Below are 17,319 nucleotides of genomic sequence, written 5' to 3' on the forward strand. Positions count from 1 at the left end.
CCTCCTGGGTTCACATCATTCTCCTGCCTCATCCTCCCAAGTAGCTGGGACTACAGGTGCCCGCCACCACGCCCAGCTAATTTTTTTGTATTTTTAATAGTGACAGGGTTTCACCATGTTAGCCAGGACGGTCTTGATCTCCTGATCTCATGATCCACCCGCCTTGGCCTCCCAAAGTGCTGGGATTACAGGTGAGAGCCACCGCACCTGGCCAAAATCTAAACTCTTAACCTTGCCTTATAAAATTAATCTTGGCCGGGCGTGGTGGCTCATGCCTATAATCCCGGCACTTTGGGAGGCTGAGGCAGGCGGATCACAAGGTCAGGAGATCGAGACCATCCTGGCTAACACGGTGAAACGCCATCTCTACTAAAAAATACAAAAAACATTAGCCGGGCGTGGCGGCGGGGGCCTGTAGTCCCAGCTACTTGGGAGGCTGAGGCAGGAGAATGGTGTGAATCCAGGAGGCGGAGGTTGCAGTGAGCCGAGATCACGCCACTGCACTCCAGCCTGGGCGACAGAGCAAGACTCCGTTTCAAAAAATAAATAAATAAATAAAAAATAAAAATAAAATTATTCCTAACTCATCTCTCTCCGACTTTAAAAGAAAAAGAAAAAAAAAGAAAACAAAGGTGGAAAGACTAGATGGGTGGTGGTGATTAAGAGGGCGCTCCCCTGCTGCCTGGCCCTGTGACTAATGCCTCTTAGTTTCTCTTTGCTTGTATCAGTAAAAGCAGGGCACATCATTAATGGTACCTTGCAGGCTGATGCTGGCCATGCACAAGATGAGGCATTGCAGAAGTGCATTGCCCAGGATGTGGTATGAGCTCAAAAAATAGCTGGGGCTGCTGCTGTTGTTATTGTTGAAGAAGATAATAATAATAACAGGCCTGTTATGGGTATCGTTATTCCAAGCTTAGGGGCCAGCAGAGTCCAGCCAGGAGTTATCAACAGTATCCCTAAGCGCTCAGAAGGAGGACAGAGCTGTGGGTGGAGATACTGAATAATGGAGGGCCCCGACCGGCTCCAGAGTCTCCGGTAACATCAGAAACTGCCCAGATGCCAGGATCTCCCTCCCTGCCTTCCGGGGCTCAGCCCCCACGTTCCCTGCTTCTCACCCCACCCAGGCTCTTCCAGGCAGGGAAGACACCTGTCTGGGATCCCATCTAAAGCCAGCCCAGTCCTGAACTCTGGACACAAGTGAGCTGGACCTTCTTGGTCCCAGCTCCAGCAGGTGACATCACCTCCCTCCCTTTATTCGTTCATTCATTCATTCATTCATTCATTCATTCATTCATTCATTTGTCCAAGCATCCCTTGAGTACCTACTATGTGCTCAAGGACCATACCAGTGTCTGAAAACAAAGTCCCTGCCTTTTTGGGGTGTATACAGTCAGAACAGCAGGGGACCTCCTGTGCCCGGTTTTCCTGCTCCTACTTCCAGAGGCTGCTGTGAGGATTACAGAGTTAAGTGCCATGGGACCAGGGGGCTCTGTGTGTTCTGCCCCCTCCCCACCCTGTATCTAGAACACTGTCTGGCACACAGTAGGCGCCCAATACATCTTAGTAGAAAAGAATGCACGTAAATAATACAGAAGGGGCTGGGCGCAGTGGTTCATGCCTGTAATCCCAGCACTTTGGAAGGCTGAGGTGGGCAGATCACTTGAGGTCAGGAGTTCAAGACCAGCCTGGCTGACATGGAGAAACGCTGTCTTTACTAAAAATACAAAATTAGCAGTGTGGTGGTGGACGCCTGTAGTGCCAGCTACTCAGGAGGCTGAAGCAGGAGAATCACTTGAACGTGGGGGCTGCAGTGAGCCGAGATCGCACCACTGCACTCCGACCCCCATGACAGAGCGAGATTCTGTCAAAAAAAAAAAAAAAAAAAGGAAAGAAAGAAAAGTTTGTTGAATACATCTCCAACATCTCCTCATTCTTCGTCCTCATTGCCAAAGCTCAAACTCCCTCCCAGCACCCACACCTGGCCTCTGTCACCAGTTGAGGAGAGCCACCTGCATTCATTCCAGACATGCCTGCTAATGTTGGAGGGATGAAGTGTGCACCGGCCACAGCACAAGACTTAATTGCATGAATTAAAATGCATATATCTCACTCTGTCGCCCAGGCTGGCTTGTAGTGGTGCAATCTCAGCTCACTGCAACCTCTGCCTCCCAGATTCAAGCAATTATCCTGCCTCAGCCTCCTGAGTAGCTGGGACTACAGGTGTGCGACACCACACTTGGCTAATTTTTGTATTTTTAGTAGAGACGGGGTTTCGCTATATTGGCCATGCTGGTCTCGAACTCCTGACCTCAGGTGATCTGCCCGCCTCAGCCTCCCAAAGTGCTGGGATTATAGGTGTGAGCCACTGTGCCATCCAAAATGCACACAATTAATTCCTAATCACCGGTAATTAAGTGGTCTCACAGCACTATGGTTAAGGGAGAGACTCTAGGACCAGGCTCTTTAAGAAGCTGCAACTTTTGTGCGATTGTAATTTGCATACTGTGTGGCCCTAGGAAAGAAATATACCCTCTCTGAGCCTTGATTTCCCCATCTGTAAAATGGGGAGCATAATTGTACCTACTTCATAGGATTTTATGAGGATTACAGTTGGTGCTAATTATTCAATGAAATGAATAAATACCTAATAAAATTAATGAATGTCACTTTCACATCTCTGGGTGCTGTATTCACTTGTAATAAGAATAGCTACAATTTATTCAGTGCTTAGGATGTGCCGAGAGCTGTGGGTTTTTTTTTTTTTTTAACATCCCTATTTTTAAAATCGAGACATAAATCACATACTATAAAATTCACTCTTTTAAACTATGCAATTCAGTGGGTTTCAGTATATTCATAAGGCGTGCAACCATCACACTAGCTAATTCCAGAACATTTTCTTTCCCTTTTTTTTTTTTTTTTTTTTACAAGTCTCGCTTTGTCGCCCAGGCCGGAGTGCAGTGGCGTGATCTTGGCTCACTGCAACCTCTGCCTCTTGGGTTCAAGCGATTCTCCTGCCTCAGCCACCTGAGTAGCTGGGATTACAGGCGCCTATCACCATGCTTGTCTATTTATTTATTTATTTGTATTTTTAGTAGCCATGGGGCTTTGCCATGTTGGCAAGACTAGTCTTGAATTCCTGGCCTCAAGTGATCCACCTGCCTCAGCCTCCCAAAGTGTTGGGATTACAGGTGTGAGCCACCACATCTGGCCAAAATACATTTTTTTAAAAAAGAGAGTGAATGCGTGAGTTTTTCTTCCTTGGCATGTCCCACTGCCTGGCATCTTGTAGCCTTGACTTTGGCTTATTTTCTGTTTCTCCATCCCCAGAACATCAGCCCCACCAGGGCAAGGAGTTTGCTGGTTTTTTTGTTTGTTTGTTTTGTTTTGTTTGAGACAGAGTCTCACTCTATTGCCCAGGCTGCGGTGCAGTGGTGCAATCTCAGCTCACTGCAACCTCCGCCTCCTGGGTTCAAGAAATTCTCCTGCCTCAGCCTCCCAAGCAGCTGGCACTACAGACACGTGCCACCACACCTGGTTAATTTTTTAAATTATTTTTAGTAGAGACGAGGTTTCACCATGTTGGCCAGACTGGTCTCGAACTCCTAACCTCAGGTGATCCGCCCCCCATGGCCTCCCAAAGTGCTGGGATGACAGGCATGAGCCACTGCACCTGGCCGGCAGGGAGTTTTGGTGCTTGGATCACTGCTGTGTCCTCAGAGCCTAGAACAGAGCCTGGTGCTCCCGCAATTCTTGTTGAATAAAGAAGAAGTTGTTGTCCCAACAACTCAAACCCCTCCATCAGCCCCAGGATGCTTGCAGGGAAGGGTCACCAACACCTGTTTTCTTCAAAGGAGAAAGGAGGTCCAGAGGAACCTATCTTTCCTGGGAGTATCATGGGCTAGATCACTGGTTTCATGCATGTAATTATCCAACTTACGGCATCTGCCTTCCCTGGGTCAACAAGATTTATATACAAATTCATCCCTAAGTCATTTGTAATTGCAATAAAAAATGAATAAATAAAATAGAAACTGTAACACTGTCACCCAGGTGCATGGGGCTGAATACATTCTAGTAAAATACTATGCAGCTATTTAAAAGGATGCTTTTGATCTAAGGATGTAAATGAAAGACAAAATATGTAGCAGAAATATGTAGCAGCTCCTGTTTGACTTCCAGGGCTCGAGCACATCTTTTTCTTCTCTTCTGCTATCTTTCCCCAAACTCTTACCCCACTTGGCAAACTCCTGTTCATCTTTCAAAACCCAACCCTGGGTGCCCTTTCCCATGAAGCCTCCCAACACGTGGGCTGACTCCTCGGGTGTTTTCTTCTCCTGTAGCCACAATCGTTGAGTGTCTGGGCTCTGCAACCTCAACCCCAGACTCAGCTCCTTGCAAACAGAGCAACAAGAAAGCAAAGGATTCTTCTTTGGAGAATGATATGGTTTGGCTGTGTCCCCACCAAAATGTCATCTTAAATTGTAACTCCCACAATTCCCACGTGTTGTGGAAGGAACCCAGAGGGAGGTGATTGAATTATGTGGGTGGGTCTGTCTTGCTCCGTTCTCCTGACCGCAACTGAGTCTCATGAGATCTCATGGTTTTAAAAACAGGAGTTTCAGCCAGGCATGGTGGCTCATCCCTATAATCCCGGCACTTTGGGAGGCCAAGGTGGGTGGATCACCTGAGGTTGGGAGTTCGAGAACAGCCTGACCAACATGGAGAAACCCCATCTCTACTGAAAACACAAAAAATTAGCCAGGTGTGGTGGTGCACACCTGTAAGCCCAGCTACTTGGGAGGCGAGGAAGGAGAATCGCTTGAACCAGGGAGGCGGAGGTTGTGGTGAGCGGAGATCACACCATTGCACTCCAGCCTGGGCAACAAGAGCAAAACTCTGTCTCAAAACAAACAAACAAAAAACAAAACAAAAAAATGGGAGTTTCCCTGCACAAGCTCTCTCTCTTTGCCTGCTGCCATCCACGTAAGATGTGACTTGCTCCTCCTTGCCCTCCACCATGATTGTGAGGCCTCCCCAGCCATGTGGAACTGTAAGTCCATTAAAACTCTTTCTTTTATAAATTGCCCAGTCTCTTTTTCCTCTTTTGCAAATTGCCCAGACATAAAGGTAAGTCTTTATTAGCAGAGTGAAAATGGACTAATACAGAGAAGCATTCTCCTGCCCTCCCATCTTGCTTTTGGTAGGGCCTGTCACACCAGAGGCATCCAATAATTAATTGTTTTTGCTGTGGATATTGATAAGAAGGACAGCAGAAGAGGGAGGCATGAGTGGATCTCACATCCATACTTGTAATTTAGAGCTCATGAGACCTGCCATTACATGTAGCTCAGAGAGGGGCAGGTCTCCTCCAGGGTCACACAGCATTCAGGGGAGAGCTGGGACTGGAACCCCACTGCAGAGGCCGGCCTCAAGGAGACTCAGGAGAGGAGGTGAGGAGAGTGTTGGAGATGGTGGCACTGCAGACTACCTCCCCTCCACCCCCTCCCGACTCTGATCTCATTTCTCTCTTTTTATTTTTATTTTCTGAGACCAAGTCTTGCTGTGTCACCCAGGCTGGAGTGCAGTGGTGTGATCTCAGCTCACTGCAATCTCCACCTCCTGGCTTCAAGCGATTCTCCTGCCTCAGCCTCCTAAGTAGCTGGGATTATAGGTGTGCGCCACCACGCCTGGCTATTTTTGTATTTTTTGTAGAGATGGGGTTTCACCATGTTGGCCAGGCTGGTCTGGAACTCTTGACCTCAAGTGATCTGCCTGCCTTGGCCTCCCACAGTGCTGGGATTACAAGCATGAGCCACCACACTTGGCCTCTTTTTAATTTTTTTTTAGAGACAGGGTCTCGCTCTGTTGCCCAGGCTGGAGTGCAGTGATGTGATCATAACTCACTGCCTCCAGGACCTGGGGGACCTTGAAACTTCCACCTGCACCATTTGAAACTTTCTGCCAGGCGAGGTGACTCACACCTGTAATCCCAGCACTTTGGGAGGCCGAGGCGGGCGGATCACCTGAGGTTGGGAGTTCAAGACCAATCTGACCAACATGGAGAAACCCTGTCTCTACTAAAAAAAAAAAAAATACAAAATTAGCCAGGTGTGATGGCGCATACCTGTAATTCCAGCTACTTGGGAGGCTGAGGCAGGAGAATCTCTTGAACTTGGGAGGCAGAGATTGCACTGTTGCACTTTAGCCTGGGCAACAAGAGCGAAACTCCATCTCAAAAGAAAACAAAATAAAGAAAGAGAAAGAGAGAGAAGAAGGGAAGGAAAGGAAAGAAGGAAGTAAGGAAGGAAGGAAGGAAAGGGAGGGAGGAAGGAAGGCAGGAAAGGAAGGAAGGAAGGAAGGAAGGAAGGAAGGAAGGAAGGAAGGAAGGAAGGAAGGAAGGGGAAGGGAAGGGAAGGAAGGAAGGAAGGAAGGAAGGAAGGAAAGAAGGAAGGAAGGAAGGAAAGAAGGAAGGAAGGAAAGAAAGAAACTCTCCTAAGTTGTCATCAACCCAAAAGAAGGCTGAACCTGGAGGCCACCAGGCCAATGCAAGCAGGAGCAAACTGAGGGAGCCCACACCTGGACCTCTTCCCCTTCCCTACTCGAGCTGCCCCTCCCACACCACTGACCTCTGTTCCTGTTGGATGACCCTTCCTGGCTCTCTCTGCCCATCTGCCAAATGCCACCGGTTGCCCCAGCTGACCCCACATCATGACTCTCCTCTGTTCAAAAGCCACCCCATGGCTCCCCAGGGCTCTCAGGAGAGAGCACACAGTCCTCAGCCTGACATTCCCAATTTGGCTCCTGAAAACCTTTCCAGTCCTTTCTCTCACCCTTCAGTCTCTACCTCATCGACTGGGGAGACTCCCCCTGGACTCCACTTCAAGCTGCTCACTATTTCCTGCCAGGCTGTGCTGTTCCACCTGAAGACCTTGGCCGGGTGCAGTGGCTCACACCTGGTATCCCAGCACTTTGGGAGGCTGAGGTGGGTGGATCATTCAAGGTCAGGAGTTCGAGACCAGACTGACCAACACGGTGAAACCCTGTCTCTATTAAAAATAGAAAAAATTAGCCAGCCACGGTGGCAGGTGCTGTAATCCCAGCTACTCAGGAGGCTGAGGCAGGAGAATTGCTTGAACCTGGGAGGCAGAGGTTGCAGTGAGCTGAGATCGTGCCACTGCACTACAGCCTGGGTGACACAGCCAGACTCCGCCTCAAAACAACAAGAACAACAACAAAGACCTTTACATATGCTATTCCCTTTGCCTCCAAACCCTTGAGCTGGGTGTGGGGACTCATGCCTGTAATCCCAGCTACTCTGGGGGCTGAGACAGGAGGATCACTGGAGCCCAGGAGTTCAAGGCTGCAGTGAGCTATGATCACACCGCTGTACTCCAGGCAGGGCAACAGAGCAAGACCCAGTCGCTAAAACAAACAAACAGGGAACAGGTAAAATGTCACAGAAAAGAAATTACCTTTAAGGATGTTCAGTTATCTCAAGGCTCTCTCAAGGATGGTGCCCTAAGCCTCTGGATCTCTGAAGCATGCCTCTACTGGCACAGCTCTACTTTGAAAAACTGTGAGTCTCCTGGCTATGGCTCCTGAGGCTTTGAGAGGGTTTAAGTGTGACATGAATACACCAACCATTTTTAAACAAAAACAAACAAACAGACAAAAAAAGCAAACAAACAAAATTCAAAGCCTTAGAGGACATCTACTCATTCTTCTTAGACTTGGTTTCCATGGTATTGTTTGTTTTTTGTTGTTGGGTTTGTTTTTGTTTTGTTTTGAGGCAGAGTCTGGTTCTGACACTCAGGCTGGAGTGCAGTGGTGTGATCATAGCTCGCTGCAGCCTTGAACTCCTGGGCTCAAGCGATTCTTCTGCCTCAGCCTCCGGAGTAGCTGGGACCACAAGTGTGCACTACCATGCTCAGCTATATATATATATTTCTTTTCTTTTCTTTTTTTTAGAGATGGAGTCTCACTCTGTTCCCCAGGCTGGAGTGCAGTGGCACGATCTCGGCTCACCACAAGCTCCGCCTCCTGGGTTCACCCGCCATTCTCCTGCCTCAGCCTCCCGAGTAGCTGGGACCACGGGCACCCACCACCACGCCCAGCTAATTTTTTGTATTTTTAGTAGAGAGGGGTTTCACCATGTTAGCCAGGATGGTCTCAATCTCCTGACCTCGTGATTCACCCACCTTAGCCTCCCAAAGTGTTGGGATTACAGGTGTGAGCCATCGCACCCAGCCTATTTTTTTTTAATTTTTTGTAGTGATGGGGTCTTGCTATACTGCCCAGGCTAGTCTGAAACTCCTGAGCTCAAGTGATTCTCCTGTTTCGGCCTCCTAAAGTGCTGGGGTTACAGGTGTGAGCCACCGGACTTGCCCCCAGAGCACTGTTGATGTTCTTTCCCCATTCAGCAAGCAGAGACCTTATGCCCCATTCCTCTGACAACCTGCTTCTGGCACCCCCTTCCTCTCTCCACCTCAAGCTAACCATGGGGCTGAAGAAATCTGTTTCTAATTCTGGGTCTCTTACAACCTGGGGACACTGAGCCTCCTCCCTGGAATCCCAGGATCATCCAGCAGTGGTGGGTTTATAGCATTTTGGTTGAATAAATGAATGAGTCCATCAGTGAACACAGGATACATTTCCAACATTCTAACCAAGCATGCAAACCGTTACGTCTTCATCTCTCCCCACATTGTAGCTACAGGAACACACTTTCGCCTTTCTCAATCTGACCAGCTCCTCTTTGACTTCCAGAACTGAGCACATCTTTCCCCGCTCTCCTGCTATCCTTCCCCAAACTCCTACCCCACTTGGCAAACTCCTATTCATCTTTCAAAACCCACCTCCTACATGTCCTTTTCTATGAAGTCTCCAAACACCTGGGGTGAGTGCTTGGGTGTTTCCTGCTTCTGTAACCCTGACCATCAGTGGCTGGGCTCTGCATCCTCAAAAACAGAGCAGCAAGAAAGCAGGCCGGGCGCAGTGGCTCATGCCTATAATGCCAGCACTTTGAGAGATGGAGGCAGGCAGATCAGCTGAGGTCAGGAGTTTGAGAGCAACCTGGATGAACTGGTGAAACCCTGTCTCTGCAAAAAAATACAAAAATTAGCTGGGGGTAGTGGTGCACACCTATAATCCCAGCTGCTCGGGAGGCTGAAGCAGGAGAATCGCTTGAACCTGGAATCGCTGGAGTGCAGTGAGCCGAGATTGCACCACTGCACTCCAGCCTGGGTGACAGAGAGAGACTTTGTCTCAAAAAAAAAAAAAAAAAAAAGCCAGGCACAGTGGCTCACGCCTGTAATCCCAGCACTTTGGGAGGCCGAGGCGGGCGGATCACGAGGTCAGGAGATCGAGACCATCCTGGCTAACACGGTGAAACCCCGTCTCTACTAAAAACACAAAAAATTAGCCAGGCGTGGTGGCGGGCGTCTGTGGTCCCAGCTACTCGGGAGGCTGAGGCAGGAGAATGGTGTGAACCCAGGAGGCGGAGCTTGCAGTGAGCCGAGATCATGCCACTGCACTCCAGCCTGGTCCACAGAGCCAGACTCCGTCTGGAAATAAATAAATAAATAAGAAATAAAAAATAAAATAAAATAAATAAACACTCTTTGTCCTGTGGGCGAAGTTCAGCCCACTGCCTTGTATCATGTGTCCCACAAGCTAAGAATCATATTTACATTTTCAAATGATTGAAAAATTAAAAGATTATTTTGTGACATGTGAAAATTATATGAAATGCACATTTCAGTGTCAATCAAAAAAAAATTGGCCGGGCGTGGTGGCTCGTGCCTGTAATCCCAGCACTTTGGGAAGCCCAGGTGGGTGGATCACCAGGTCAGGAGTTCGAGACCAGCTTGGCCAACGTGGTGAAACCCTGTCTCTACTAAAAATACAAAAAATAGCTGGGCATGGTGGTGCTCATCTGTAATCCCAGCTACTCGGGAGGTTGAAGCAGGTGAATCGCTTGAACCTGGGAGGCGGAGTTTGTGGTGAGCCAAGATTGCACCACTGTGCTCCAGCCTGGGCAACAGGGCGAGACTCCATCTCAAAAAAAAAAAAAAATTATTGGCATACAGCCACACCCATTTATTTAGATATTATCTGTGGCTGGTTTTCATCTACAGTGGCACAGTTGTGTAGTTGAGACAGAGTCTGGATGGCCCAGAAAACCAAAAATATTGGCCGGGCGTGGTGGCTCATGGCTGTAATCCCAGCATTTTGGGAGGCCAAGGAGGGTGGATCACCTGAGGTCAGGAGTTCAAGACCAGTCTGAGCAACAAGGTGAAACCCCATCTCTACTAAAAATACAAAAATTAGCCGGGCGTGGTAGCAGGTGCCTGTAGTCCCAGCTACTCGGGAGGCTGAGACAGGAAAATTGCTTCAACTGGGGAGGCGGAGGTCGCAGTGAGCCAAGATCGAGATTGCCCCATTGCACTCCAGCCTGGGCAACAGAGTGAGACTCTGTCTAAAAAAAAAAAAAAAAAAAAGCCAAAAATATTTACTAGCTAGCCCTGTACAGAAAAGGTTGGCACTGGGTGCAGTGGCTCATGTCTGTAATCCTATCACTTTGGGAAGTGAAGGCACAAGGATTACTTGAGCCCAGCCTGGGCAGCATAGCAAGATCCCATCTCTATACAAAACAGTTTTTTTTTTTTAGACAGGGTCTCACTCTGTCGCACAGGCTGGAGTGCGGTGGCACCATCTCCACTCACTGTGACCTCCACCTCCCAAGTTCAAGCAATTCTCCTGCCTCAGTCTTCCAAGTAGCTGGAACTATGGATGCGTGCCACCATGCCCAGCTAATTTTTTTTTTTTTGTAATTTTGATAGAGATGGGGTTTCATCGTGTTGTCCAGGCTGGTCTTGAACTCCTGCGCTCAAGTGATTGGCCCGCCTCGGCCTTCCAAAGTGCTGGGATTACATGTGTGAGCCACTGTGCCCAGCACCCATCTGTATAAAAATTTAAAAATTAGCTGTGTTTGGTGGCATGCACCTGTGGTCCCAGCTACTTTGAAAGCTGAGGCAGGAGGATCACTTAAGCCCAGGAGGTCAAGGCTGCAGTGAGCTATGATGGCACCACTGCATTCCAGGCTGGGCAACAGAGTGAGACTGTGTCTCTAAAAAAAAGTAAAATAAAAATAAAATAAAATAAACACGAAAAGAAAAAATTTGCCACCCACTCCACCCTTTTGAACTGTATGATTTATTAGCTATGGGTTTGGGATACTCAGAAGTGTTTTGGAGGAGAGGGTCTTGGGGAAGCCCTTTCTCACATAACTCTGATTCTATTCCTCATCCCCTGACCTGTTTGGAGAGAGGCTTTTTGACAGAATAGAATAGAATAGAATAGAATAGAATAGAATAGAATAGAATAGAATAGAATAGAATAGAATAGAATAGAATAGAATAGAATAGAATAGAATAGAATAGTTCCAGGTGTGTTTGTACTAGGGAAGGGTAAGTCTCGTTTTGTGCAACTTTTGTTTCTGTATGATACACATCTGGAAAGGCAGGTACAGGGTGATGATGATGTAAAATTTCTTTCCTAATAGGTGTCGTGATCAGAGGAGTTTGACAACTGCAGCCTTACCTGGTAGCTACAGGTGGCTCAGTTTATTTTATTTGGGGACAGGCTACAGGAGAATCCAGTGGAGGGACAATTTTGCCTGAGATAAGAACACACAGCTATACTCAGGCTCAGGACACACCTGAATCAGCCCTTTCTAGGTGCTTTTTATTTTTTAGAGACAGGATATTACTCTGCTGCCCAGGCTGGAATACGGTGGTGCAGTAACAGGTTACTGCAGCTTCAAACTCCTGGACTCAAGCAATCCTCCTGCCTCAGCCTACCAGCTAGTTTTTATTTTTATTTTTAATTTTTTAATTTTTAATTTTTTTTTGAGATGGAGTCTTGCTCTGTCGCCCAGGTTGGAGTGCAGTGGCACGATCTCAGCTCACTGCAAGTTCCACCTCCCGGGTTCACACAATTCTCCTGCCTCAGCCTCCCTAGTAGCTGGGACCACAGGTGCCCGCCACCATGCCCAGCTAATTTTTTGTATTTTTAGTAGAGACGGGGTTTCACCGTGTTAGCCAGGATGGTCTCGATCTCTTGACCTCGTGATCTGCCCGCCTCGGCCTCCCAAAGTGCTGGGATTACAGGCGTGAGCCACTGCGCCTGGCTAACTTTTAATTTTTTGATATGGAGTCTTGCTCTGTCACCCAGGCTGGAGTGCAATGGCGTGATCTCAGCTCACTGCAACCTCCACCTCCCAGATTCAAGTGATTCTCGTGCCTCAGCCTCCCCAGTAGCAGGGATTATAGGCGTGCGCCACCATGCCCAGCTAATTTTTGTATTTTTAGTAGAGATGGGGTTTCACCATGTTGTCCAGGCTGGTCTCAAATTCCTGACCTCAAATGATCTACCTGCCTAGGCCTCCCAAAATGCTGGGATTACAGGCATGAGCCAGTGGTGCCCAGCCCAAAGCTAGTTTTTAAATTTTGTGTAGGGACTGGGTCTTGCTATGTTGCTCAGGCTGGTCTTGAACTTCTGGCCTCAAGTGATCCTCCTGTCTCAACCTTTCAAAGTACTAGGATTAAAGGTGAGAGCCACCACACCCAGCCTCTCAGTGCCTTCTGCAGGGGCTCTCATCTGGGTGCAGGATGAAAACAGAACACTGGACCACAGTGGCTGCTGGGGATTCCAGAGAGAAGAGCTCTAGAGCCCTTACCCAACATCTTAGCCTCTGCGGACCAATCATTCAGCTCCCTCCCATGTTACAGGTGGGACTACTGAGGACCGGAAACCATATCTCTGGCTAAGGAAGAGCAAGAATCAGTGAGACCCTGAGGATCCTGGAGTCTCATAATCCCACTTCCCAGGTATGGGAAGCCCCGGGGTCAAAGGTAACAGGCTCAGAGCGACCTGAGCATCCTGAATCTGAGCCTCTGACCCTCCTCCCAGAAAAGTCTCCTGGACTCACCAAGTTTAAATCCTGGCTCTAATAACCAGGGTGACCCTGGGCACAGCCTTCAAACTCCTTGAACACCTGTTTCATCACCTGGAAAATGGGATGAAGTCTATATCATATAGATTGCATCTAACTCCCAATGTCACTGTGCAGATTAAAGGAGGTGTTTCATGTAAAATGTTTAGGGCCATGCCTAGTACACAGCAAGCACTTTTTTTTTTCTGAGATGAGGTCTCGCTCTGTCACCAGGCTGGAGTGCAGTGACGCAATCTTGGCTTACTGCAACCTCTGCCTCCCGGGTTCAAGTGATTCTCCTGCCTCAGCCTCCTGAGTAGCTGGGACCACAGGCACCCAGCACCATGCCTGGCTAATTTTTTGTATTTTTAGCACAGACGGCGTTTCACCATGTTGGCCAGGATGGTCTTGATCTCTTGACCTCATAATCCACCCCTCTCGGCCTCCCAAAGTGCTGGGATTACAGGTGTGAGCCATAGCACCCGGCCAGCAAGCACTCTTTTGCTCACCGAGCAAGGGCTATGTGCAGGGCATGGAACAAAGCACTACGAGGCTGGGCGCCATGGCTCATGCCTGTAATCCCAGCACTTTGGGAGGCTGAGGTGGGCGGATCATCTGAGGTCGGGAGTTCAAGACCAGCCTGGCCAACATGGCGAAACCCTGTCTCTACTAAAAATACAACAATTAGCCGGGCGTGGTGGTGGGCACCTGTTATCCCAACTATTCGGGAAGCTGAGGCAGCAGAATGGCTTGAACGCAGGAGGCGGAGGTTGCAGTGAGCCGAGATCGTGCCATTACACTCCAGCCTGGGCGACAGAACGAGACTCCATTTCAAAAAAAAAAAAACTAAGCGCTATGCCTGAATCCCATCATCCCCAGGGCTCCAGGCAAACACCTCTGTGTTCCCAGCACCCAGTATGGGCATGGCATAGCTGCACTGATCTTTGGCTTTAAGCTTTGGCTAAATGCCGTGATCATTTGTGCATTCTTTTTTTTTTTGTTTTTCTTTTGAGACGAAGTCTCGCTCTTGTCCCTCAGGCTGGAGTGCAATGGTACGATCTCGGCTCACTGAAACCTCTGCCTCCTGGGTTCAAGCCATTCTCCTGCCTCAGCCTCCCAAGTAGCTGGGATTACAGGTGCCTGCCACCACACCTGGCTAATTTTTGTATTTTTAGTAGAGATGGGGTTTCACCATGTTGGCCAGGCTGGTCTCAAACTCCTGACCTCAGGTGATCCGCTCGCTTCGGCCTCCCAAAGTGCTGTGATTACAGGCGTGAGCCTCCGTGCCCGGCCTTTTTTTTTTTTTTTTTTTTTTTTTTGAGACAGGGTCTCCCTCTGTCACCCAGGCAGGAGTGCAATGGTATGACCTCAACTCACTGCATCCTCCATTTCTTGGGTTCAAGAAATCCTCCCACCTCAGCCTCCCAAGTAGCTGGAACTACAAACACGCACCACCACACCCAGCTAATTTTTAAAAACTTACTGTAGAGACAGGGTCTTGCTATGTTGCCTACGCTGGTCTGGAACTCCTGGGCTCAAGTGATCCTCCTGCCTCTGCCTTCCAAATTGCTGGGGTTACAGGCATGAGCCATGGCGCTAGGTACATCCATGATTTTTTTTAGCACTTCCCATGTGGTGTTTTAACAGGGAAAAAGACCACCCCAGAAGGTCCAGAACTGAGGAGTTTCCCAGGAGGTGGGACTTTTTTTTTTCTTTTTTTGAGATAGAGTCTCACTTTTTCACCCAGGCTGGAGTGCAGTGGCACAATCTCAGCTCACTGCAACCTCCGCCTCCTGGGTTCAAGCGATTCTCGTGCCTTAGCCTCCTGAGTAGCTTGGACTACAGATGCCTGACACCATACCCGGCTAATTTTTTATTTTAGTAGAGATAGGCTTTCACCATGTTGCCCAGGGTGATCTTGAACTCCTGGGCTCAGGCAATCCACCCACCTTGGCCTTCCAAAGTGCTAGGATTACAGACGTGAGCCACCTTGCCCAGCCAAGAGGTGAAACTTTTTAAATACTGAAACCAGGATAGTCCCAGGCACACAGGGACGAGTTGGTCAGAGGGTACAGCTGCGAACAAGACAGACACAATCACCTCTTCCAGGAAGCCTTTCCTGATTGGCCCACCCCCTCTGGCTCAGGGGCACCCTCTGCCTCCCCCTACCACAGCTGCCTCTGTGCTCTCCAAGAAGGCACCATTGCTCCCAGTTGCAAATGCCTGCAGTCACATCAGCGTTAGCTTAGGGAAGGCAGAGACCGGTTCTTTTCCTGGCCACCGATGTGTCTCCAAAACCTACCACAGAGCCTGGCATCAAGTAAAGACAAGTAAATGAATGAAAGCTGGCATTCTTTGGCTAATAGACGAGAAAACTAGGGCTGAGACAGGTGAACCACTCCAGCAAGATTCCCCAGTAAGGATGTATGGGGAGGAACCAGGATTCGAACTGGCATCTGGAGAGACTCCTTCACACACCCGCGCACTCACCGTGTTGTAGAACTCGGCCACCAGCTCCGAGTACTGGAAGTTGCTCTCACACCAGTCCACCTCGGAGCTCTGATAGGCGAAGATGCTAGGCATCTTGTCTCAGTGGCCACCACCAGCCGGATGCGCCCAGCAGAGAGGAGAAGGCGAGCTTCGGAAGGCCGGGCCCTGATGAGGCGGGGAGAGGACAGCCCGGTGCCCCGCGGCAGGCAGACTGAGAGGAAAAACCTGCTGGGCCACTCCCCAGTTGCACCAGGGCAGCCTGGCTGTGCAGTGACAGCAGCCCTGAGCATAAGCCGTGGGGTTGGTGCTGTCCAGGCAGGGCAGGGGACAGAAGTAGGCAGGGAAGAGACCTCCCATCCAGATTATCCAGGAATAGGAATTGGGGTGGGGGCAATGGAGGGAAGGAACTGTTTTTATCTTTTATGTATTTATGTATTTATTTATTTATTTATTAGAGTCAGGGTCTTGCTCTGCTGTTCAGGCTGGGGTACAGTGGCATCATCATAGCTCACCGCAGCCTCAAACTCCCGGGCTCAAGCAATACTCCTGCCTCAGCCTCTGAAGTAGCCAGGACCACAGGCACATGCTGCCACCATGCCTAGCTAATTTTTTTTTTTTTTTTTTTTTGAGACGGAGTCTCGCTGTGTCACCCAGGCTGGAGTGCAGTGGTGTGATCTCGGCTCACTGCAAGCTCCACCTCCCGGATTCACGCCATTCTCCCGCCTCAGCCTCCCGAGTAGCTGGGACTACAGGTGCCCGCCACCACGCCCGGCTAATTTTTTGTATTTTGAGTAGAGACGGGGTTTCACCGTGTTAGCCAAGATGGTCTCGATCTCCTGACCTAGTGATCCGCCTGCCTCGGCCTCCCAAAGTGCTGGGATTACAGGCATGAGCCACCGCACCCAGCGTTTTTTTGTTTTTTTTTTTTTAATTGAGATGGAGTCTGGCTCTGTCACCCGGGCTGGAGTGTAGTGGCGCAATGTCAGCTCACTGCAACCTCCACCTCCTGGGTTCAAGTGATTCTCCTACCTCAGCCTCCCAAGTAGCTGGGATGATGGGCACCTGCCACCACGCCCAGCTAATTTTTTTGTATTTTAGTAGAGATAGGATTTCACCATGTTGGTCAAGCTGGTCTCAAACTCCTGACCTCAGGTGGTCTGCCCACCTTGGCCTCCCAAAGTGCTGGGATTGTACGTATGAGCCACCTCACCTGGCCTGAGTTCCTGTACTTTAAGCTGTGTGACCTTGGGTGAGTGAATTTACCTCTCTGATCCTCTGTTTGCTCACCTGTCGTACGGAGAGGATGGTGACAGAGCCAACTGTAACAAAGGAAGACAGAGATAAAGCATGTACAAAGGCTTAGCCCACTGCCTATGCTAAAGTAGGCACTTGATAGATGGTAAGGGGTTTTCTTTTTTTTTTTTTTTGAGATGGAGTCTCGCTCTGTCGCCCAGGCTGGAGTGCAGTGGTGTGATCTCAGCTCATTTTAAGCTCTGCCTTCTGGGTTCACACACTGCAAGCTCTGCCTTCTGGGTTCACACCATTCTCCTGCCTCAGCCTCCCGAGTATCTGGGACTACAGGCGCCTGCCACCACGCCCGGCTAATTTTTTTTTTTTTTTTTGTATTTTTAGTAGAGATGGGGTTTCACTGTGGTCTCAATCTCCTGACCTTGTGATCCGCCCTCCTTAGCCTCCCAAAGTGCTGGGATTACAGGGTTTTCTTACTGAAGCTGATCTTGAACTTTAAGTCAACTTTGTGGGAATAATAATAATTATTATTATTAGAATAAAAAAGCCTGGCCTTAGGAAGTGGTTAGCAAGTGTGCATA

General features: G+C 49.1%; 1 protein-coding gene across 1 annotated transcript in view; it reads right to left on the bottom strand.

The window, feature by feature from the left end:
* The window catches only part of ACER1 (alkaline ceramidase 1), a 31,190-nt gene extending 15,543 nt beyond the window's left edge, over window positions 1-15,647 (bottom strand). The window contains exon 1 of the mRNA XM_032169423.2: window positions 15,491-15,647. Coding sequence (XP_032025314.1) covers window positions 15,491-15,583 — 93 coding nt within the window. The 5' untranslated portion in view covers window positions 15,584-15,647. The remainder of the gene's footprint in view (window positions 1-15,490) is intronic.
* Between the last annotated feature and the right edge of the window lie 1,672 nt (window positions 15,648-17,319).

This window comes from Hylobates moloch, unplaced genomic scaffold (assembly GCF_009828535.3).
Source record: "Hylobates moloch isolate HMO894 unplaced genomic scaffold, HMol_V3 SCAFFOLD_12, whole genome shotgun sequence".
Classification (NCBI taxonomy): Eukaryota; Metazoa; Chordata; class Mammalia; order Primates; family Hylobatidae; genus Hylobates; species Hylobates moloch.